The 23,162-nt window shown below is 39.7% G+C and overlaps 1 protein-coding gene across 2 annotated transcripts in view; it reads left to right on the top strand.

Moving 5' to 3' along the window:
* Positions 1–209: 209 nt before the first annotated feature.
* Positions 210–23,162, top strand: part of brip1 (BRCA1 interacting helicase 1) — a 41,009-nt gene continuing 18,056 nt past the window's right edge. The window contains exons 1-14 of one of the 2 annotated variants that reach the window (XM_079823522.1): positions 210–383; positions 727–847; positions 1,023–1,134; positions 1,640–1,831; positions 5,333–5,475; positions 5,568–5,732; positions 10,548–10,850; positions 12,929–13,150; positions 14,442–14,641; positions 14,874–15,006; positions 15,094–15,248; positions 16,340–16,508; positions 17,074–17,214; positions 17,658–17,819. In XM_079823522.1, the coding sequence (XP_079679648.1) occupies positions 755–847; positions 1,023–1,134; positions 1,640–1,831; positions 5,333–5,475; positions 5,568–5,732; positions 10,548–10,850; positions 12,929–13,150; positions 14,442–14,641; positions 14,874–15,006; positions 15,094–15,248; positions 16,340–16,508; positions 17,074–17,214; positions 17,658–17,819 (2,190 nt within the window). In that variant the 5' untranslated portion in view covers positions 210–383; positions 727–754. Of the gene's footprint in view, positions 384–726; positions 848–1,022; positions 1,135–1,639; positions 1,832–5,332; positions 5,476–5,567; positions 5,733–8,931; positions 9,055–10,547; positions 10,851–12,928; positions 13,151–14,441; positions 14,642–14,873; positions 15,007–15,093; positions 15,249–16,339; positions 16,509–17,073; positions 17,215–17,657; positions 17,820–23,162 lie in introns of those variants that run through there. The other variant, XM_079823523.1, reaches the window with a different exon arrangement.

The following is a 23,162-nucleotide window of genomic DNA, read 5'->3' on the forward strand; positions in this document are numbered from 1 at the left end:
TTTTTCATTGCATTGTTTTATATTTTTATTATATATTTGTATTTTTTTGTTTTATAGTCTTCTTTTTTTCCCCAGCTGTTCAGAAGAAGCTTCAGAATAATTAAATTCTCCAAACATTTAAGATATAAAAGCTCACTGGGAAATATGTTATATTATTTATCATATTTTTGAGATGGAGAGGAAAATTAAAGGAGAGTGACTTTTATTTTGACCACGGACGTCACGTTGACGACGTAGGGACGTCTTGTGTTTGTGTGCTGCAGCGCGGGAGTTTCATTTTCTTGCCTCATTCTGTTTACACGGTTAATTTTCACCCGTCAAAATGTATGTTTTCGTTTCGAAGTAATCCATCTGTTATTCCTCTGATTTACATGACTCCTGAGGTAAACCAAGTAACCTATGGGTGTTATTTTCGTGCAGTAATAATATAACAAACTATCTTGCTACGCAGACAGTTCTGTATGTTATAATAAAACAGTCGTTTATCCTTTTGTACGTTAGTCGATTGAGTCATGTCTTATATTAGATATATTATCAGTTAGGACAAGTGTCGTTTTAAATTATTACTCGTATGATTAAGATAGATGATGTCAGGCAAATTCTGTGTAAATTTAGTGTTTAACGTTACCCACAATACACTTTGATAGGTGGAGCTGAGCTGTCAAAATGTCAAATAAATACAGTTTTCCAGTCTCATGAAGCTGTAATGTTTGTGTCCTCATACAGTGGCCTCCACTGGACACAGACACACAGAATGGCTGCAGCGCCAGTGGACTACACCATAGGAGGGGTGAAAATAAACTTCCCCTGCAAAGCTTATCCCTCTCAGCTGGCCATGATGAATTCAGTAAGATCTGTTGTGTTGAGTCTAGTGACAGATTTGTTCATGTGTTTTACACTGAATGAGCATATATCCTTTTATCATCTGTAACATCTTAGAAAAGCATTTAAATAGCCTCATTACTTTTGATTGATATGTCTGTAATTTTCATGTCTGGAAACATATTTTTAATCTCTCTTAGATCATTCGTGGACTTAACCAAGGCAAGCACTGTCTATTGGAGAGTCCTACTGGCAGTGGGAAGAGTCTTGCTTTGCTTTGTTCGGCCCTTGCATGGCAACAAGCACAGTTGGGTATGTCCAGAAATCTTTTCAATGAGTTGTAATGTTTTTAACTTTTCCGTCAATCGTTCTGGCATCTACACTAAGTATAGAGGGCAACAGATAAAGGATTAAACAATAATTTCAATCACTGAACTTTGTTGTGTGGTGATCATGCAACATCAAACCACATTTACAGTATCAAACTGATGTGTCAGAGGTGAATATATGTAGGTTTTAAAGCCTTTTAGGTTCTTCATGCAAGTGCATGTTATCACTTTGAGAAAACCAATGAAAAAATAAATAATATTTACAGATGACTACTTTACACCAAATATAATACTGAAAATAATGCTGTATGAACCATTTTTTGTTAAATATGGTCTGAAAAAAATTTACAGATAGGTTTGGAAATTTGAGTCTGTAGTCTGGTTGTGTGTGTAGGAACATGTGATACTAGACTCTTGTTAACTCCTTTTCTCTATAAAACAATGCATTTACAATGCATTTTATATTGTTAATTTTGTCATATATTAAGGTAAGGTACAGCCGGATGCAGGCACCAGTTCGGCTGACTGTAAGAAACCAGAAGTGGTTACTCCATGTCAATGTGTGTGCCATAGCCCAAATGCACATCCCACTTTCAACAGCACAGCATCTAAACCACCTCTGGTGGATCTTGCTGGTGAAGGTACTTCTGCTGAAGCTACAACTCCTCTGGCAAAAGGAGGTGAGCATTTTCTGAAATTAATATTTTGTATGATGCCGTAAGTCTAAGATTCATTTGGTAACCATGTGATGGATTCAGTGTGTGTGTGTTAATTTGTTAATGGTTTTTTTTTTTTTGTGCAGCAAGCAAATACAGTGAAATAGAAAGACATCTCATAACAGTTAGATGATTCTAAAAACTCATTCATTACTGTAGATGAAATATAATTTCTTTAAGTTTAGTATGCTATTTTAAAGGCTCTTTATGTATTTTTTTTTTTGTCATATTTAGTCAACCTTATCCTGTTTAAAATTTTAGTCGACTAAACATCTGGGTGTTTTAGTTGGTGTTTCAACGGATCACAACACTCACGGTTTGAATCATATTACAGTTTTTGAATCACGGATCAAATCATTTTCTGGATCAGCAAGAAAAAAAAATATTTGGGGGGGTCAAAGGGGAACTTTGCGTTCTAATTATTACTTTAAGCACACTTTAAGTACTCTGATACCGCAGCAAAAAACTACTTGCGTAACTAATAAAAGTTTGAACATTATTAAAGGCAAGTGAACAACAGTCAGTAAAAATAAGACCAAATACTCTAATTACCACATTGATGCATTGCAGTGTTTTAGTTATTTTTAATGTTTCTAGAGTGAGCCATGGTTTGAATAAAGGCTCTTCAACTTTTTTGAACCGGAAGAAGTGCCTTGGATCTTTTTTTTCTATAAATACGATCTGTTTATCCCCTAGTTTTAGTCAATGAAAATGTAGTCACACTTTCGTTTTGCTGCATAATGGGTAAATTGATAATCACGATTATTTTGCTCAAAATTATAACCACAACGATTGCTGTCATTTAAAAAAAATATTTTTGCATTTCAACAGAATTACTGCACTTTTACGTAAGCACTCCCTGAGCAAACTCAAGAGAACATCAATCCATTCGCATGGTCTATTTTACCTCATTTGTAGGGGCCGTATTCACAAAACATCTTCATGCTAAAAGTAGCTCCAAACTTGCAGATTTAGTAGAAACTCTTAAAAAATAATGTTTTTTTCAGTCCTAATTTTAGGACTCCTACATTTTTGCTTTAAGATCATTTCACAAAACATTTTAGCACTAAAACCAGCTCCTAAATCTGAAATGAGAATTCAAGAGGACTCCTAAGTCACTAAAACTAAAACACAAACAATCCTAATGGCTGTTGACAGCAATCCGCCTCAGCAATCGGCCCAAAGACACTACACCATTGAAGCAACAGGTGATAGAACCTTGGATGCAATAAATGTTTTGATTTATAGATATGAATCTACGATGACATAACATAAAGGTTAATTTATGTACAGGCAAAATGCATTGAATGGGAATAAAATACTGCGGTCACTTTTAAAATAATGTCCCATCGTCTGCACTGATAGCCCTGTGGGCTGCTCGGTTGAGGCGAGTTCAAGTTACGGCTCATGGACTTTTCCCGATCTCTTTCTCTCTTCTGCTTCATGTCCTGTCACTGTCCTATCATTATAAAAAAAAAAGCAAAAACGGCAAAAATAAACCTTTCTAAATAAATAAAAAAGAAAATAATGTCTGATTACTCGCTGCAGTTGTTTTCACGAGTTCGAATAGAGTAAAATAAGCATATTTCGTGTGCTATCTGAGGGGAGGCTCCGAGCACAGAATTTAGCACAAACCCAGAGTACTCCCCGTGAGTAAGGAGTCGGGGTGCGGAGGGATGCAGAAAACTGTCGAGGTAACTAGGTGAGTCAGCCATACGGTGTATATACTGTTTATAGTGTATATATACTGTATATGCCTCCTCTCAAGCTGATTAGATAGACCATTTGAACATTCTCCTCCCGAACTTTGTTTATAAAACATAATTTGTTGTTTGAATTCAGCCATGTAAGAGGCTGAAATTAATTGAACATATTCTTGTTAAATTAGTAAACCTACATTTTAAAATCTTTATTGAAGATGGCAACATTTTTTTTATTTCAAATTCTTTATTTGAATATGGCAACATTATTTTAAAACCTTTATTTGAATATGGCAACATGATACCTCGTTCTACAAAATTTCTATTATTAAATCACTGACAGAGACCCCTCCCCTCTCAGCCAATCACTGTGTGCATAGTTAGTAATCTTGATGACATCATCCATAGCAACGAGGTCAACCCTCTTAGCTTAAAGGGTTAGTTCACCCAAAAATGAAAATTCTGTCATTACTTACCCTCATGTCGTTCGACACCCGTAAAACCTTTGTTCATCTTCAGAACACAAATGAAGATATTTTAGTTGAAATCCGATGGCTCAGAAAGGCCTCCATTGGCAGCAATGAAATTTACACTCTCAAGGGTACTAAAGACGTCGTTACAAAGTCCATCTCACTACAGTGGTTCTACAATAATTTTATGAAGAAGCGACGAGAATAGTTTTTGTGCGCAAAAAGAAATCAAAATAACGACTTTATTCAACAAGTTTCTGTCTTCCGCCTAGGCCTTTAACGTGAACTCACGAAGCACCATGAAGCATACGAGAGAATATCACGTAGAGCCGGCGGCTCGGGCATCCAGGAAATGCACACTTTAGCACCATTTTGACCACTACGCCAAGACTTAAAGCACGATCAATGTCTAATTCAACAGCTTAGATACGCGTCTTCCTCTGCTTGTAAACAAAGCTCCTCGCTTCCGGGTCATATGTCGGAACGCCGGCTCTATGTGATATTCTCGCGCATGCGTCATGGTGCTAAAACAGTAAAATTCTTCATATAAATTCCAAAATATGTTAGTTTTTCTATTAAAACTACAACAAAAAGACTTTGTATTGTCACACAGTTTGCTTATGTGCATTTATTCATCAACCACAATCACAAACAATAATGGAGACCCATGTTTGGATTTCTAACAGTTCATCAGATCAGAAGGTTTGCCTGCAGATATTGCATGTTGATATAGTTAACAGTTATCATTTTATGACGTTGGCGTCATCTCGTCATCTTGTCTTAGTCATGGAAAAAATGGCTTGTTTGACCCCCTTTTTTAAGAAAATGTACTTGATGTGTATTTGCTCTAGAACAGGCCAAAACAACAAATATCTCTAGCCATTTGAAATTAGAGGCAACCCCTGCATTTTAATCAAGATCCAAACAAAGATGCTACACACATGTAGAGCAAGCAGTTGTTTTTGTTTTAAATTAGATTGTATAATATCAATATTTAAAAACAAAAACAGAATGGTGTGACTAGATTTGTGAAGTTATACTACAAAAGGCACACCTGCACAAAACAAAAATAGCAGAAGTACTGAATGAAAATGTAAATTCACTCTGAGAGAAGGTGGTGCATATGGAACAGCAGCGGTTTTGTTTTGTGCTATATTACACTCTACATGAAAGGTAGATCCGAAAAAGCATAATAGGAGCACTTTAAATGTAGATTCAGCACTGTCTAGGAAACACCTGTGATTCATTACTTAAGTGTGATCCATTTTCTTATAAAGTATGCATCTTTGTTTCAGCAGTCAAAAGTGACCAGCCTAGAACGTCGACTTTGTCTTCCCGTCTCTCTGAGAAACTTCAAGCCTCTCTCTCCAATGAAGAACAAGATGATGATTTTAAGATTGACAGGAAGCGCATTCGTACACCAGGCACAGAGCAAAAGGTACCGCTGCCAATAGCTTCTATTCCGATGACATTATTGATTGGCTTGTTGGGTCTTGTCATCACACCGTTTTTTTTTCTTTCTTTCCACAGAGCAGCAAGCGAAGATGTCTCGAACGAGGAGTGATTTACATTGATGATGATGATGATGAAGAGGGGGAGGATCTGGAGAGACAGCTGCCTGGGGCTCAGAGTTGGACCATGGAATTGAACAGTGGTGCCAGAGCTGACAGCTGCCAGTCGCAGCCACAATGTTGTGTAAGTGCACCTCAGACTCATTTTCTACTCTTATCTCTAATTTGGAGAATATGATGTAATAGTGTCAGAAATAGTTATGAAGAGCACTGTTTGGTATTTCTCCACATTTCATCATCCAGTAACCATTAAAGGGATAGTTCACCTAAAAAAAAAATTCTGTGATCATTTACTGACCTTCATGTTCTTCCAAATCTGCATGAATTTCTTGATAGTGTGGAACACAAAAAGAAGATATTTTGAAGAATGTTGTTACCGTAACAGTTTTGGTTGCCATTGTATTGGCATTTCTTAAAATATTAACTCGTATAAGAAACTCATAGGTTTGGAACAACTTGAGGGGTAGTAAATGATGACAGAAATGATCAATTTTGGGCGGACTATGCCTTTAAGATACCCAGACTTCTGTTGTTTTGCTAAGTATGCCACTGGAAGAGTATTTATTATTATTAAAAAAAATTGTATAATAACCAATATTAAAATTATATACTTAATTGCAACTTGTAATTATTAAATCAATAATGTTATCAATCTAATATTGTGTATTGTGTTATATTATATGTTGACCACCGGGTGGCACCAGAGGATGGTTCAAAACTGGATTGGATTCATTGCAGGGGTTTTTTTTCCACACGGCTGTGTCCCTAAGCAGGCATTATCTGTTTAATTATTGTAATTTGACTAGTGCTGTGCAACAAGCCATATGACTCTGATTTAATATACAAGCACGCATACATAGTCGCTTACATCCATGCGTAGGATGGTACCAAAACAATGCCCACTACCGTGAAATGACTGAATGCAAAAGTGTGTTTTTGTTGATATTTGGGGATGCTGATTCACTAGATCACAAAACTTATGGTAAGTTATCCAGTCTTTCGGATTGCAGAAATCTGCCTGACCTTTTATTTGTAATTTGGTAACATTAAACAGACAGTTTGTACTTTTATAAAATGCAGCTCTTCATGTACTGCATAAGGAAAATCTGATGCAGTGTAACAAACACCACAGGTATTCACATGGCCAGTGGTGAAAGGAATCTGTGGCAGTGTGAACGCCCCGTCACACCGTAGGATATATTGCTTACAACACGCACAATGGAAAAGGGAGTGACTTGTCTGAAGTGTTCCTTGAGATTGGTGGACTGTCACCAAAGAGGGCGGGCCGGGCTTGGTGGGCGGGCCTATGGGTGTGTTGGGTGGGGGGAAGAAGAGAAAGCAGGCCTTAAGTTTCACTCTCTCACCTGACACCGTTCTTGGCCCCTGCCAGCGCTGACTGACATCTTCAATGGGCCCTTTGAAGCGAGCTCCAGTTTAATTAAGAGGTTTGCCTTGCTTGGCAGTGATCTGTGAAAGCCTGGGATAAATATTGAATGGGGTTCACCTGCTGGTTACGGTGCTCAGGGGATAAACAGGTGCTTTGTAAGAGTGGGGATTTGCGGGGTGGGGGCGCTTCGGGGCAGCTATCAGGAGGGCTATAGGGAGTAAAGACCTCACTGAAATACTTCACTCGCTGTCTCTGTGTCTCACCCGCTATCTCCTTCTCTCTCTGTCCATCTGTATGGTAAGGGTGTAGTGGCCCAGGCAGGCGGACAGTGTGAGATTTCAGTCTCTCAGGTGTCAGGCTCTCAGAGCCAGCCTGTTGAAATGCAGTCTCCATTGTTCACGCTCACACTTGGGCCTGCATCTTCCACCACAGGGCCATTGTAGAGTGCAGACAATCTAGCCTCACCATCTCAAACACAGGAGCTGCTCTCTCCACACCTCACCTGGCAAACAGAAATGCCACTGTCTAACAGAACAAACCCAGCTCTTATAATGTGTTTTTTTTTTTTTTTTTTATAGCAGTAACTGATAAGTACTCTTTAGGATGCTTCGCCTCGGTTCTGATGCTGATCCGTCTTAATGAATCAGGTTCCTTAACGGTTCCGTTAAGGATTCTTTTAAATTTGAGTCAAATGAATTGAGAGTCTGATCCATAAGAGTTTGTGATTCACTAAAACACCTGGCTCATAAGATTCATTAGCAGAAGAATCAGACTTCACTAGTTGTTCTTTATGTGTTTTCATTTATGTAAGTCGTTCAATCGGGATTTGTTTTGATTTCGATGTGCTGTATGTTTTATGAGACCGTTTTTTTTTTTTTTTAAGTGAATCAGTCATCAGCTATGTACGTTCATAAGTCATTCACTTGGGAATCTTTTGACTTAATTGATTGTGCTCCTGTTTTTGATTCACTGGCTCGTAAAAGTCATTTTCATGCGAATTCACTAGTAGTGCTGTCTGTTTTTGTTCACTTGGGAATCTATTCATTGGTTATGCTGTATTTGTTTGGTTCACTAAGAACAACTGCCTCAAAAGAATAATTAGCATGGGAATTGGACTGTATGATATTGATTCACTAAAAGAACCATTTCAGTTGTTCACTTAGGAATCTTTTGACTTGCTGTATTTCTTTTAGGAATATTTGATTTGAGAATCAGACTTCACCGGTTGAGTAACACTTTCCAAATCACTTTCATTTTAGTGCAGTGTTCCATGCGCATCAGTGGAAGAATGCTCATGCGGGAACCATTAACGGTACTGTCACAGTTCTGGTTTGTTAAAAAGAAAAAGTCCAGCAAAAATAAGTTTCTTACTCTACTCTTCATGTATCCATTACCCTTAAAACACACCATTTAGTGACTTGCAGCTTATTTTTTGTATTTGTAGTATGTGTGCTGGCCCTGAACTGTAACTAGCTGTTAGGTCCCACAGGAGCTGTGAAATCCTGTCATTGTACACCAGTGGTGCTACAAACCCCCGAAGACGCTTTCCCAATATCCTTGCTCATTTTTTGGTTCCAGAACAATGGTTACTTTTTATTAGCAGAGCAATGAGCTGCTAGATGCATCTGCAGGTGTCTGCCCCTGACTGGAACAGCATGCTTGGGTGAACGCTCCCACACAATGCCTCGCACTGTTTTATTTGGAGCCGCTGTTGAGGTCTGGAGTGGCCTGAGGTGTAGCTCTCTGCTCCGCTGATATCAGGGCCTCGCTGGAAAGAATGCGCCACTCCGCCTGAATGTGTCTATGGCGGCAGGTCTGGCCAATGGAGGCTGTTATCTGCATTCCAGGGGTGTCTTATTTGCTGTGCGGTAGCAAGAGGGGCCGAAACTGTGGCAGGCTGCATGTAACGGATACCCTTGTGTCAGCTGTTTCCTGCACGGCTACTGACAAGGCCTCCCATTCACAATCGGCCCTTTCTCTCCCCCCTGCGATGAATAAGTAATTATTCAGTATAGGAGGCAGGATACTTGGACTGGCCTATTGAATGTGGCAGCAGCAGGTAAGGTGATCGGCAGGGCCGTAACTCTTCCTGCGAAGCCGTAACCTTAGCTGCTGCCAGCTCTCTGTTTATTTAGCACGTCGGACCTAGTCTTTGTCCCACCGGGGGACGGTTTGCAAGACAGGCTCACGTTCGCTTCCATTCTATCACTTACTGTAATATTTAATGACAAACAAGGTTTGAGAAGCAGCTCAGGTAACTGGAGCTGGACCTCTTCAGTGGAGTGCAGGCTAAAGGACAGCTTGATCCCTGATGTGAAGGTGTAACACACGCCGTGACTTCGCATTTGCTTATGAGGGATAAGATTACTGTCACTCTTAGGAAAGGAAAAGAAGCTACTGTTATTTTGAAGGACTAAAGGAAGACTGATATAAGAGATTTTATTTTATAAAATCTTATAATATTTATTAAATGTTAAATGTGCATGCTCCTTTAGATTAAGTGAGTGTTAGATGCCAGCATTGGTAAATTTGAAAACACAAATCATTTAATAACACATTGTAGTCTTTAGCCTGAATATTCATTTTTCATACTGTACATTATAATGCAAGTCAAAGTTTATTTATAGAGCACTTTTTTAAAAGAACAATTGTTTACCAAAGTGCTGTATAAGCATAATCAAGATGAAACAATTAACACATAACCAAATAAATAAAAATAAAAGTTAAACGCCAGTGTAAAAATTAGTTTTATTTTAATACTTGATTTAAAAGCAGAAAGTGTTTGGGCCTGCCTAACATGTAGAGGCAAATTATTCCAAAGTTTTGGGGCATGGTCACCCCTGCTTTTTAGTCTTGTTCAAGGGACAACCAAGACTGAATGCTCAGCTGATCTATGTGCTCTTGATGGAGCATGCGATGATGCCTAAATTCATTAAAAATTCAAAATTGTATTTATTTACACAAAATGGTATAGAATTGTAATATCAACCAATTATGATTTATGCCTGGACAAATGTTGTTGAAAGGAAAAAAAACAAAAGTAGTGTAGATTAAAACACTTCACAAGCTATTCTTGTTTTGTGCATGCAGTATTTCAGTACTCGGACAATAACACTGTCTCCCACAGAATGAAGCAATGATTCTCGGGTTGACACCAACTGTGTAACACATGAGTTGTGTCATTCCCATGAATGGAGGGGAAAGTGGGACACTTAAAATGCTCATACCATCCTCAAGATCGGTTTCACCACTAGAGCTGGCTGCAGGCAAGCATGGCCCTTTGTGTGAAAGCTGCAATTAAAGAGATCCAATCAGGGGGCCAGTAACACGAACAATGGCACAGTCTAAAATTACAGTCTTGCTTGGGGTCATTCTGTCTTGACTTATAGCATTTGCCTGTTATTTGAATGATTATCTATATGACTGCTAATACAAAAGCCTTTTCATGAGCTGGACAAACAAGGGTTGTAGAATTGCTTGAAGTAGGTTGTTTCTCTTTGTAATGTTTACGCTTGACTTGTTTTTCTCTCTCTCTCTCTTTGTGTCCAACAGTCTCCTGTGTCTTGTTTTCTCTGTCCTTGCGCCAACCTCAAAGCAGGACAGAAACTGGTTGAAAAGTCCAAGGACAACGAGAAAGACAAAGAGGGAAGCGGGAGGAAAAAAATCCCAAAGATCTTTTTCGGCACTCGTACTCATAAGCAGATCACACAGATCGCACGGGAGCTGAAACGGACGCTTTACTCCACTGTGCCCATGACAATACTGTCCAGCCGAGACCACACCTGTGTCCACCCCGAAGTGGTACCTCATGCCAACCGCAACGAGCGCTGCAAGGAGCTGCTGGAGGCCAAGAACGTGAGTCAGCCCCTTCCCAGGTTACACCGTGACATCGCAACCACCTTTGAGCACAGGTTCTTCATTCATCTGTCATCATTAGTGCCTCTGAGAGGGATAAAAGAGAGTAGATCTAGGTTCACTGAGTTCAAGGCCTTTTATGAGACTGAACTCTGAACTCAATATTAGTGTTGTGAGAGAAACCTAAAGATCGACAATGAACCTTTTTCTCTCATTGTCATAAAGCCTCTACTTATATTGCTAAGCTGTAGTGATGCACCGAAACAAATCGTAGTTATTTGCCGAAACAAAATTTCTGGGCACAATATGGATCATTTAAAAATGCTCATTTTAAATTCAGCCTTTATTTGGAATACCTAAACAAATTTGATTAATGTTTTTCTAATATATTTTCACGTTTAGAAGAAATTCTATGAATATTAGAATATCTTTTAAATATAAATAATATTAAATCTAGAATTTTTATAACTAAAATTAATATTGTTTTAATATTGATATATTTCTAATTTTTCTGTTCCTTTTGTACTTCATGATCTTGGTTCTGACAACTTTTAAAAAATACTGTACAGCTGTATAGAAGTCAAAACAGTGCAGTTATGCACGTTGTTCAATGCAATGATGATTTAAACTAAATTGACTAGTGTTAAGTAGTAAAGGTGCAAAAGGTCACATTATGATTGGATCAGCTTGAAACCGTTGTGAAGTTTTCATGGGGAAATTCTTGATTGTGTGGATTGAAATGACTGGATTTCACCTGCTAAAACGTACCGAACAACAGTAAATGTGGCCGCACCTTAACAGATTATGCCTGCATTTTCGACATTTGACTGAACAATGACATTTTTGTTTGAATGGTGCCAGTTTAGATTTATTTTTTATAACCAAAGATCACCCTTGCAACATTCTCTTTCCTCTGACCACCTAAGTGTACAGGTTATGGCCTGTGCCCTTTTTCTTCATTGAGTGTTGAGGCCTAAGTAGTGATCAGCTCATCATGAATTTGTTTGCCATTGAAAGTCTTAAATTGGATCTTGTGAACGGAGATTGACCCACTCTTTACTGTGGAACCAAACACCTAATTTCCTGATCTTCACAGTGGCCTGCGGGCCAAACAACAAGTGTGGCCACTTATTCTGTGAACCGTCTTCTCCTTTCACTGTAATACTGTCGTAAGAAAGGAAGACGAGCTGCCCACACTGAAATGCAAACCCTCTCTTTAAGGTTTCACATACTTAATCTCCGTCACCAAAGCTGTGGAAAACAGTTACATGTGATAATATCCCCAATCAGTCATACAGACCTTTTTTGTTGTGCAGCCTTGTCAAAGGCTTCAAACACACTTTGTTCCAGTGGGAGATGCGGTATTGTCTGTGTTACTTAGTCTCTGACCATCGGGCAGCCCGATAATGATACCTATTACGCTGTCACCACAGGTGTCTACTCACCTCTCGACTGTGTCGCGCCCCTGCACATGAAAGCGAGGAAGACCGTGCCGACAAACCTGCTCAGAGAGAGGAGAGAATGACCTGTCATTTTCCTCATCCTCCCTGAGGCCCCATCTCTTGTGTCCTCTTATGAGCCCCACTCCGAGTCTTTATTCTGCTCTCCTGGCCCTACTGAATGGCTGAAGTGCGTAGGCCTTTCAGACACTTGTCGTTAGGTCGCACACCCCTCAGTGGTGCCATCATCACTTTCATAAGGGTTGGAGGACAGGGGGATCAAAACGGCACGATCAGGTTGACGTTTATCCCATGCTCTCATTGACGACTAATCCCTCTTTGAGTATGTATACTGGAAGCTGCTATCAGCCTTTCAGCAGCATGTTACAGGTTCCAATGAATTGCGAAACAATGCACAGATGCTTCCCTTTTCTGCAGTGAGGCAGCTGCCTAAATAAATATAATTATATTAAAGCACATTAACAGTTTGTTGTATCAGTTCATGCATTCCTGGTATTCAAACCCACAACCTTGGTGTTGCTAGCACTACCACTTATGCACTTATGTCAAATGCATCTCAAGCATTACCTCTTTTCATAACGCAATGTTATCTGTGTGTGTATTTCCATGTTGTTTTAGGGTCGTTCATGCCGGTACTATCACAATGTGCATAAAATGCGTGATCAGAGCTCTTTACAGTGGGTTCATGGGCTCCACCAGGCTTGGGACATTGAGGATCTGGTGCGTCTTGGCGGCAAGCTGCGGTCCTGTGCTTACTATGCAGCTCGGGAGCTCATGCAAGAGGCCTGCATTGTGTTCTGTCCTTACAACTACCTGCTGGACCCCCTCATTCGTGAGAGTGTGAGCATCAATCCATAGGCTACCATATAATCTAAGTTTCAGTATATGCAGAAATTAATAAACAACATATTTATTTATTTAGATATAATTATGTTGCTTTATAGATTATTTACATTTACAGATTTAGATTATAATTGGAAAAATTCATGGGAACTGAACTGTTACTCTGGAAATTAATATGGAATTCAACTGATGATCACTGGCATGCAACAATTTACTGTATATGGTTTAAAAAGTGGCCCAGACAATTATATTTTCTGCATTTTACTTTTTTTGATGTTTAATAATATCTTTTTAATAATACATTTTGCTCAGTCATTTTTAAAGTCATTGTGTTTAATGAGAAAAGCATCAAATAGAAATTACGCAAAGTAGCTTTTGGGGCACGGGGCAGGTGCGTTAATTGCTTTAAATAATTTTAATGACTTTTTTTCCATAACTAATTAATTATTTTAACGTTTTAAAGGCACAGTGTATAATTTTCATTACTAGAGTTTGCTTATTCAAAACAAAGGCGTAGCTTGATGACGCCTTGATTTTGCAGAATCATCTGAGTTGTTGTCTTCACTTCTACAGCCAGTGGAAAATAATCCGACATGACTTGGGCAGAAAGCATGAAACACGACTCGAAAGCAATGAATCTTTTTATCATACCGCAGATGACCGCTTCTGTTTCTTCCGGTGATGTTTATGTGGGGTAGCGAAGCGCCGTTTTACCATATTAGATACATTTGAGTGTGTTGAAAGTTATGTTATAATGCTACTCTGTGCTTTCGCTCAACAGCTACTATGAGTCACTTGTTGCACACACTGCAGTAAGCTAGATCGATAAATCAAGATAGCGAGATTTAAACAAAAAGACTAACTGTGTTGAGCTATATAATTATGATTAGTTTTCTGTTGATGAATGTATCCAAACAGTTGCTCACCTGTCTAATAAAATACAGAATACATTAAAGCGTCACGGACATGGCGACGCATGGACATGGTCCGTGACCTGGTTAAAATTGCTTATTTCTCTGGATTTAAACGTTCTTGTAAACATTTTGGATAATGTAAGTACACAAGTCAATAAAATATATAACATTGTTCTAGTGGTTTCTGGATATTTTAATCCAAATATCTTATATATAGTGCCTTTAAAACGACAGCCCTACTAAAACATTTTAAAAACCTGTCCACCCCTAGTTTAAAGAAGTCAAATAAGATTGATAACACATGTGTTTGGATATTTTAAGGATTTTTATATGTGTCCATCTGGTGATAACTGTCATTTTGCTCCTCTTTCCAGATGGAAATCAATCTGAAGGAGCAGATTGTGGTGCTGGACGAGGCTCATAACATAGAGGACTGTGCCCGTGAGAGTGCCAGTTTCACCCTGAATCAAGCTCAGCTGTTGCTGGCACGTGATGAGATCGACGGAATGGTGACACACAACATTCGGCGCGATCAACACAGGCCCCTTCTAGCATTCTGCTGCAGCCTTGCCAAGTACGACCTTTCTTTTATTCAATAGTTTCACATCATAGGCGGTGGTGGTACATCCATATTCTGTTTCATCATGAGTTGTAATAGGACAGATCTGCCTTCTGAAGATTCCTAATATTTCTTTATGTGGACCAATCTGTAATGTGTGTAAATTGGGTTTTAAAGTGTGGCAACTAATTCTCTTTGAAATAATTTAATTGAAATGAATTATATATTTATTTCCATACTTTTGTAGCTGGGTGCAGGAAAGCTGCAATGTCTTGGAGGAACGTGAATATGAGTCTTCCTGTAAGGTCTGGACAGGGACGGAGGTTCTTGGCATCTTCCACGGCCTTGGCATCACAGCAGACACCTTCTCTTTGCTACAGGTATTCTTCCTCTGTGTATATCTTCCTCCCCTTTTACCAGAAGGAGTATACTAACAGTCTCCCCTCCTTTTTATCTGATTTGTGTAGAAAAATCTGGCAGCAGTGCTAGAGAAGGAGGAGCGGATCGGACTAGTGAACGGGAGAGAAGACACGGTGCAGGTTCCCACCATCAGCTCCAACACTCAGTCAATGCTCAAAAGCCTCTTTATGGTGCTGGAATTTCTTTTCAGACAAAATTGCAGGTCATTATCACAAACTACCCATCATTCTTCTTACCTTACTATCTCTAAAAAGGTTTTTGGCAGTGATTTTTAAAGACCCCTTGAAATCGCAATTGGAGTTTTATGGCTTCCAGTCCATGTCTTTTTGCTTTGAGGCTATCTTTATGCTAGTCTAATACTAAAAGTTGACAAGATTTAAGTGTAAAAGGGAACTTTAAGTGTAAAATTTAGAGAGGAATCATAAATTCAAAATAAGCTGCTAGAAGTAAAATGGTGAATTTTAGTTATAAATAATCAATGCTTGTTTTCATTTAATTTCTCCAATATAACAATACTTGTTTATAATATTTACCTACATTATATTTTTACAAAATGTTTTCATTGCATGAAAAGTGCCATATTGTATAAAAATATTTTTGATTATTATGACCTCTGACCTGTAAAGTTCCCAGAATAATAATCATACGCTGTTTGTTAATTGGCCAGAGGAGAACTGGCACCCCGACTGAGCCTGGTTTCTCCCAAGGTTTATTTTTCTCCATTAGGTCACCTGATGGGGTTTTGGTTTCCTTGCCACTGTTACCTCTGGCTTGGCTTGCTCAGTTGGGAACACTACATTTTTCAACTAAATATCCAAATGAATCTACTTATTAAACTAAATTAACCATATCAATTAAATTACTGATCTAATTACTGTTCTAATGCCCACATTGTCACTGTATGATAATTGAAATGAGCTGATGACATCACCGTTTTCTCCAGAACGACTAGACGGCTGAATACAATTCTGTTGCATTATTTTCCTGTTTAACACTGTGAAGCTGCTTTGAAACGATCTGCATTGTTAAAAGCGCTATATAAATAAAAGTTGAAAGTTGAAATGTATCTTCAGATAATTGACGTCACCCAGCCCTAGTTTAATGCACGAAAAATAATTCCTAGTATATTTTAGTGTACTTGATAATCTCTTATCAAGTTATCAAAATAACTTTTTAAAAGCTTTGAACAAACGTTCTACTACATGCTCTAGTTAGTCACTTGATACCACAAAATCCAGTTATTTCACATTCATCTATTGGTTTTACTGAATTTCTGTTTGTGAATATGTACAGGTTTGCAGATGATTACCGTGTGGCTCTCCAGCAGTGCTACATGTGGACTACCCAGCAGGACCTGCCCGACGCTCAGGGCTTTTTTGCACGACCCCAGCGTCGCCGACAGAGCACCCGCACCAAAACTCTGGTGCATACCCTGAGCTTTTGGTGTCTCAACCCTGCTGTGGTGAGAACAACTATGCTTGCTGCAATACAATCTAATTTGAATATTGTCAGTATTAGTGTTGTCAAAAATACTGACTTCGGTACCAAGTCAATGCTGAAATGTTAAAAATGTGATTCTTTGAGCCGAATCGTAAACACCTCTGATTGGCCATTGTGCTCATGCATTCATCGGATATGTCTGTGATTTAGCTACAATGATCAACGCACAGGAGTGTTTGAAAGCACACGGAAGTGTTTGAATGTGTTTTGAAAGCGGGAGCGTTTGAAAGCACAAGCAGGTGTCTCTCAGCGATCGTTCTCGTGTGTATCTGCAAGCGATCTGTGAAGAACGTCATTGATGTATATTTACAACATGTTTTTGAGAGCGCTGATCATTGTAGCCAATCACAGACATATCTGATGAGCATGTGAGCACAATCGCCAATCAGAGGCGTTTACGATTACGCTCAACAGCGCTCAAAGCGGCACATTTTTAAAATTGGTACCCAAGTCGGTACATTTGACAACATTATTCAGTATGAATATCTATTGTAAGCTGTTGGGGTTGGTGGTGTGTTTTATGGCAGGCATTTTCAGATCTGAGCGATTCAGTGCGGAGTATTGTGCTGACTTCAGGCACCCTCTCTCCCATGGGCTCCTTTTCCTCTGAACTGGGCATCAAATTCTCCATCCAGCTGGAGGCCAATCATGTTATCAACAAGTCACAGGTCATTGTTACATTGCATTTATCAGGATGTGCGAGTTATATTGTGAAAAATTATTACAAATTAAAATGACTGTTTTCTAAAACTATTATTTTGAAATCACTAGAACAAAGCTGAATTTTCAGCAGACATTACTATAGTCTTTAGGGTCACATGGTCCTTTAGAAATCATTCTAATTTATTGATTTGATGTTCAAGAATGAATATTATCATTGTTGAAAATGGTTTTGCTGCTTAATATTTTTGTGGAAACTGCAATACATTTTTTTCTTTAAGTAGAAAGTTTGAGAGAGAAATCTTGTGTAAAACTATAAATATCGTTTTGCTCAATTTAATATGTCCTTACTAATTCTTATGTCCTTAGAAATTATTAATAACCTCAAACTTTTGAATAGTAGTGTAACTTAAATTCCGAGTTGTATAATAGGTGTGTGTTTATGTTGCAGGTCTGGGTCGGTACAGTTGGTGCAGGGCCTCAGGGTCGTAAACTTTGTGCTACATTTCAGCATGCAGAGACATTTGCCTTCCAGGATGAAGTAGGGGCACTGCTTTTGAAAGTGTGCCACACAGTGAGTCGAGGGGTTCTCTGCTTCCTGCCATCCTACAAGGTGTGTACAATCAAAATTCTCTGCAATATGTGGCGCTGGCTAACGCAAGCATCACTATTGCTCATACATATGGTTAGGGATTTGAACAAACCTCTAACTCGAAGTATTCAATTTAGTAGCACCATCTGCGCTAAGGATATGACTGATAATCAAATGATAAAATGGCCAATTTAATTTGAAGGGGGGCATCTGAAAACATATTTAAGCACCATAGAGACTCTCTTGAATGGTCTTCTTGACTGTCTAGTACCAGCTAACCTAGCAATGGCTTAGCTGCCAACCTTAGCCTCTTAGCAACTGCATAGCAGTACACTGGCAACATCTCGCTTCAATCTAGCACTGTAGCAACAGAAAACCTAAAAATACAGTTAACCATTTAATCCCATCCATTTTTCTTTGCTTAAAATAATCTAACAAAATCTAAGATTCTGAACCATGAGTTGTTTTTTACTAAGTCATGTCAATTTCATACTGCAGCTCTACAAAGCTGCCACTGGGAGGCCTTAGAGACCACAATTTTGCATTTCTGTAAACATGCTAATGTTTTCCTCAGAAGTGCTATAAAAAATATAATCTGCCTGCTGTGTAAGACTGTGGTTGCTGTCTGACATTCCGGTAGAGGATCCACAAAGTCATAACACTAGAAGCAGCTGTTTCTAAATTCTATAGCAGCGGTCAGACGATGACCACATGCACTAATACGTAGCTGTAATGTATTATGGATAATGAACAAACCTTTGAGTGCTGGCTCACGGTTTTTCTGTATCCCTTTTCAGGTAACAGGCTCAATTATTAAAAACCATTGAAAAATACTTTGTTCCTCATTGTTTGTTACGTTTAGCTAATGAATAATTCAGCCCTATTCAGGCTGCCTGTCATGATGTACCCTCTAAGGGGATGATTAACATTCTCAAATGTCTGTGTTTGTGCATGTACATCTTTGTGTTGATGTACTCTTAGTGTACACTTCCAATATATTTAGCCTACCAGAATCATAGTATGCTAACCCAACTTTAACACAAGAACCAGTTTCTTTATAAATTGACCACATAAATTCCCTATTGTATATCATGTCCATGTATGAATGATCCATGTTGATTAATATTTAATCTGGAAATTGAGCAGTTTAGGGACTCATTGGAGTCTGTGAAAGTTCTGGAGCCTGTGTGTCCCGTCTGAGGAGAAGCAGACCATTGCATCTGTAGCCTCCAGACACCTCTCAACTCATGCTTGACCACTATCTCTCCATACTGTTAGGGACCATGTGTAAGATGTGTGTCTGTTCCGGCCACTTGTCCCCATGGCACCAATTGTGCTATACCGCCCTCAGGCCCCCCAACATTATCATTCATAACTCACACCGGTAGACACACAAGCCCTTTACGGTTCTCAAGATGTGGTTTTGCAGCTTTCAACCTGTCTCAGTTGGACCCCTGTTAACCACCGCGGCCTATGTTTTCTGGCATGACCTCATAACAAGAAGAGCTAAACAGTTAGGAGGGTCGGCTTATTAAATGTGGGCTAGGAAAGGTGAAAAGATCTAGTGGAAATGCAGGATGCTTTTAAAGCAGATTAAGATAAGGGCCATTATAACTGACTTCGCCAAGCTGTCTGTGTGAAGATGCATCTAAGCTGGCGCCTGGTGCTTTAGGTGGGGTTGAAAGGAGGGGTTGGTGGATGTATCTATATAACTTGCATCCTCTCAAAGTCAAAGTGCCCTGCAGGGGGTCTGAGCGCTGGCTATGAGCCCCAAGGCCTCTCGGCATACTGTTTGCAGTCTCTTAGGCATAGCCATAAATGTATCAGTAGAGATACTGTAGCACATGTGATCCAAGGTAATTGTATTACAGAAATACTTTATTTATTTGTTTGTTTGTTTGTTTATCAATCGATAACAAATAATGTAATCGCACTTTTGTTGTGTGATTAATCGCGATGAATCGCACACTTACGTAAAATTAAGCATACGCCATTTATCTCATTAAACACATTCATTTTGTCATCATTTGCTATATCCAGCAAAGAAAACAACCAGAAAACTGTATTTTCTGCTAGCTTCAAGGATCATTGGTGACTCCAAAAGGACACCAAATAACCAAATATAAGGAGTCCATGTAATTTATATTATATAATACATTTATACACGCCTAAGTACCAATGAAAAACACATTACAGAATTCACAGTGTATAGTATGTGTACAGAGCAACAACAACAACAAGGTTGTTTTCATAAGGAATTTCAATGAATCGCATGCGTTAACGGTCACAGCCCTAATATATATAATTACGTTTACAAAAGTAATTTTATATACATAAAAAAACATGTTAAATGCAAGTAAAGTGTCCACTTAAATATTTTAAATAACTTTTGTCAAAATAAAATGTCAATACCTATAATGAAAAATAATGTAATCGCACTTTTGTTGTATGATTAATCGCGATGAATCGCACACTTACGTAAAATTAAGCATACGCCATTTATCTCATTAAACACATTCATTTTGTCATCATTTGCTATATCCAGCAAAGAAAACAACCAGAAAACTGTATTTTCTGCTAGCTTCAAGGATCATTGGTGACTCCAAAAGGACACCAAATAACCAAATATAAGGAGTCCATGTAATTTATATTAAATAAAAAATTTATACACGCCTAAGTACCAATGAAAAACACATTACAGAATTCACAGTGTATAGTATGTGTAAAGAGCAACAACAACAAGGTTGTTTTCATTTTAGACTAGTCAAGCTGCGATACCGAACAGGATCACATGGAGATGCCAAACCAACTCCTAAATCAACCGCTCTGACTGCATAAACCTACGATTTCTAAACACAACGTACACATGACAAATCAAATATGATCCTTCCCGAGTGTGTGGAAACAACACAAATGTACTTTGTGTCTGTACACGAATGCAGCATGCAATCAGTGATTTAGAGCAGTGGTTTTCAAACCTGTCCTGGAGGCACCCCAGCCATACACATTTTGTAAGTCTCCCTCATTTATCACACCTGATTCAACTCATCAGCTCGTTAGTAGAGACTGCAAGAACTAAATTGGGTGTGTCTGATAAGGGAAACATACAAAATGTGCAGGGCTAGGGTGCCTCCAGGACAGGTTTGAAAACCACGGATCTAGAGCGTGCACATACATGGTTTGTTCTTTGTGCATCAATATAACAGACTCACATGCTTACTGTACGACACCAAAATTGCACTCTTCAAAAACAATTGCAGAATACGACAGAGCTCGTTTTTTTAAAGCAAAGCACACACTGGAATGAATAATTCACTAAAAACGCAATGTGAGTCTCTATTCTCTCTGATTACTCTGATGTAATCAGCCTGGCCTTCTTTACATTAGCACTGTTTTGGACTGAATGAATTCTATTACTAGATCACTGAAAACTTTCCCAGAGTTAAACAGCTTAAAATGGCCTGATCACAAACAGAGAAGCAGAATTGGATTAAAGAGTTAGAATGGAAATTTCCTCTTACCAGGTTTACGGGTGCTTGTAGATGCTCAGTGTGATTGTGATAAACTCCTGACTTCTAAGATCATCTAATGACACAACTTCATGTACTTCTGTAATTTATTTGTGTTAATTGCGATAAATAATTTTAATGCGTTAAGGAATTTCAATGAATCGCATGCGTTAACGGTCACAGCCCTAATATATATAATTACGTTTACAAAAGTAATTTTATATACTTAAAAAAACATGTTAAATGCAAGTAAAGTGTCCACTTAAATATTTTAAATAACTTTTGTCAAAATAATATGTCAACATATGGGGCATATAATGTTCCAAAGTGTAAAATTGTCGTTCAGCATAATGGTTCGGACTTTGATTTTCCTTGGCATTGTTATATTAAAAGGACTGTCTTATTTATTTTTTAAGTATTTAAATAACTAGGGGATTTTTGTCCCGAAAATGCAGTTTGTAAGAGATCATTCAGTGTAACAGGATCAAGAAGCCATTCTGAAATCATATAAAAAACAGATAGTCATTCGACAGTCTGTGACATCACCAAAAGGCACCCTGAAGACCATGTGGTGCTGCAGAAAACTAAATGGGCCTTAGTCGGGGGGGGGAGATGGGCCTTAGTCGGGGGGGGGGGAGATTAGTCGGGGGGGGGAGATGGGCCTTAGTCGGGGGGGGGAGATGGGCCTTAGTCGGGGGGGGGGGGGGGAGATGGGCCTTAGTCGGGGGGGGGGGGGGTGGGCCTTAGTCGGGGGGGGGGGGGGGTGGGCCTTAGTCGGGGGGGGGGGGGGTGGGCCTTAGTCGGGGGGGGGGGATGGGCCTTAGTCAGGGGGGGGGGGATGGGCCTTAGTCAGGGGGGGGAGATGGGCCTAAAGGCCCGGGTATACTTCGGCCGTCCGCGTTCGTGCACCGCCCGCATGACGTAATTTTCGTCACTCAGAGGGCTCGCGGCCGGCCGCACACCCCGTCCGCGCGCAGCCCAAATTTTGTGACCGCGCGGACGGTCCGCGTGCAACAGCACATGCGCCAGCAGTACAGAAGAGTCCACTAGGTGGCAATAAACACAGTATTGAGCAGTGTTCAGCCGTCGAAGAAGAGTGTGCAAAGACCGGTTTAAAAACAACACGCTTGGAAAAAAAAGAGAGAATTTTTGATTCTTCAGTGTTTCTTCCAAACTATGTAGCAATGGTGGATGCACTACAGTTCTTCTCCGATCATGCCCAGCGAATGTCCCGTTGATGACAGGACTCAGTGCTGCCCTCCGATGTCTGGTGGAGCATAGACACTTTTTTACTGCGCATGTGTCGAACGCGATCCTCCGCGCGCATCCGTTGTGTAGTATACTTTGAAAGACGCGCGGACAGGGCTGCGCGCGTGACGCGTCCGGGCGCGGTAAGTGAAGTATACCCGGGCCTTTAGTCAGGGGGGGAGATGGGCCTTAGTCAGGGAGGGGAGATGGGCCTTAGTCAGGGGGGGGAGATGGGCCTTAGTCTGGGGGGGGAGATGGGCCTTAGTCCGGGGGGGGAGATGGGCCTTAGTCGGGGGGGGAGATGGGCCTTAGTCAGGGGGGGGAGATGGGCCTTAGTCAGGGGGGGGAGATGGGCCTTAGTCAGGGAGGGGAGACCTTCCATAAGAACAACCATCTCTGCAGCACTCCACCAATCAGGCCTGTATGGTAGAGTGGCCAGACGGAAGCCACTCCTCAGTAAAAGGCCGCCAAAGTTTGCCAAAAGGCACCTGAAGGACTCTCATACCCCTTTTCCACCAAGGCAGTGCTAGAGCTAATTCAGAGCCAGAGCTAGTCCCAGTTCATAGTTGGTTCGACTGAGGAGCCTTCTAAGAACCGGTTTGCTTTT

The sequence above is a fragment of the Gobio gobio genome (genome assembly GCF_949357685.1).
Source record: "Gobio gobio genome assembly, chromosome: 8".
Lineage (NCBI taxonomy): Eukaryota > Metazoa > Chordata > Actinopteri > Cypriniformes > Gobionidae > Gobio > Gobio gobio.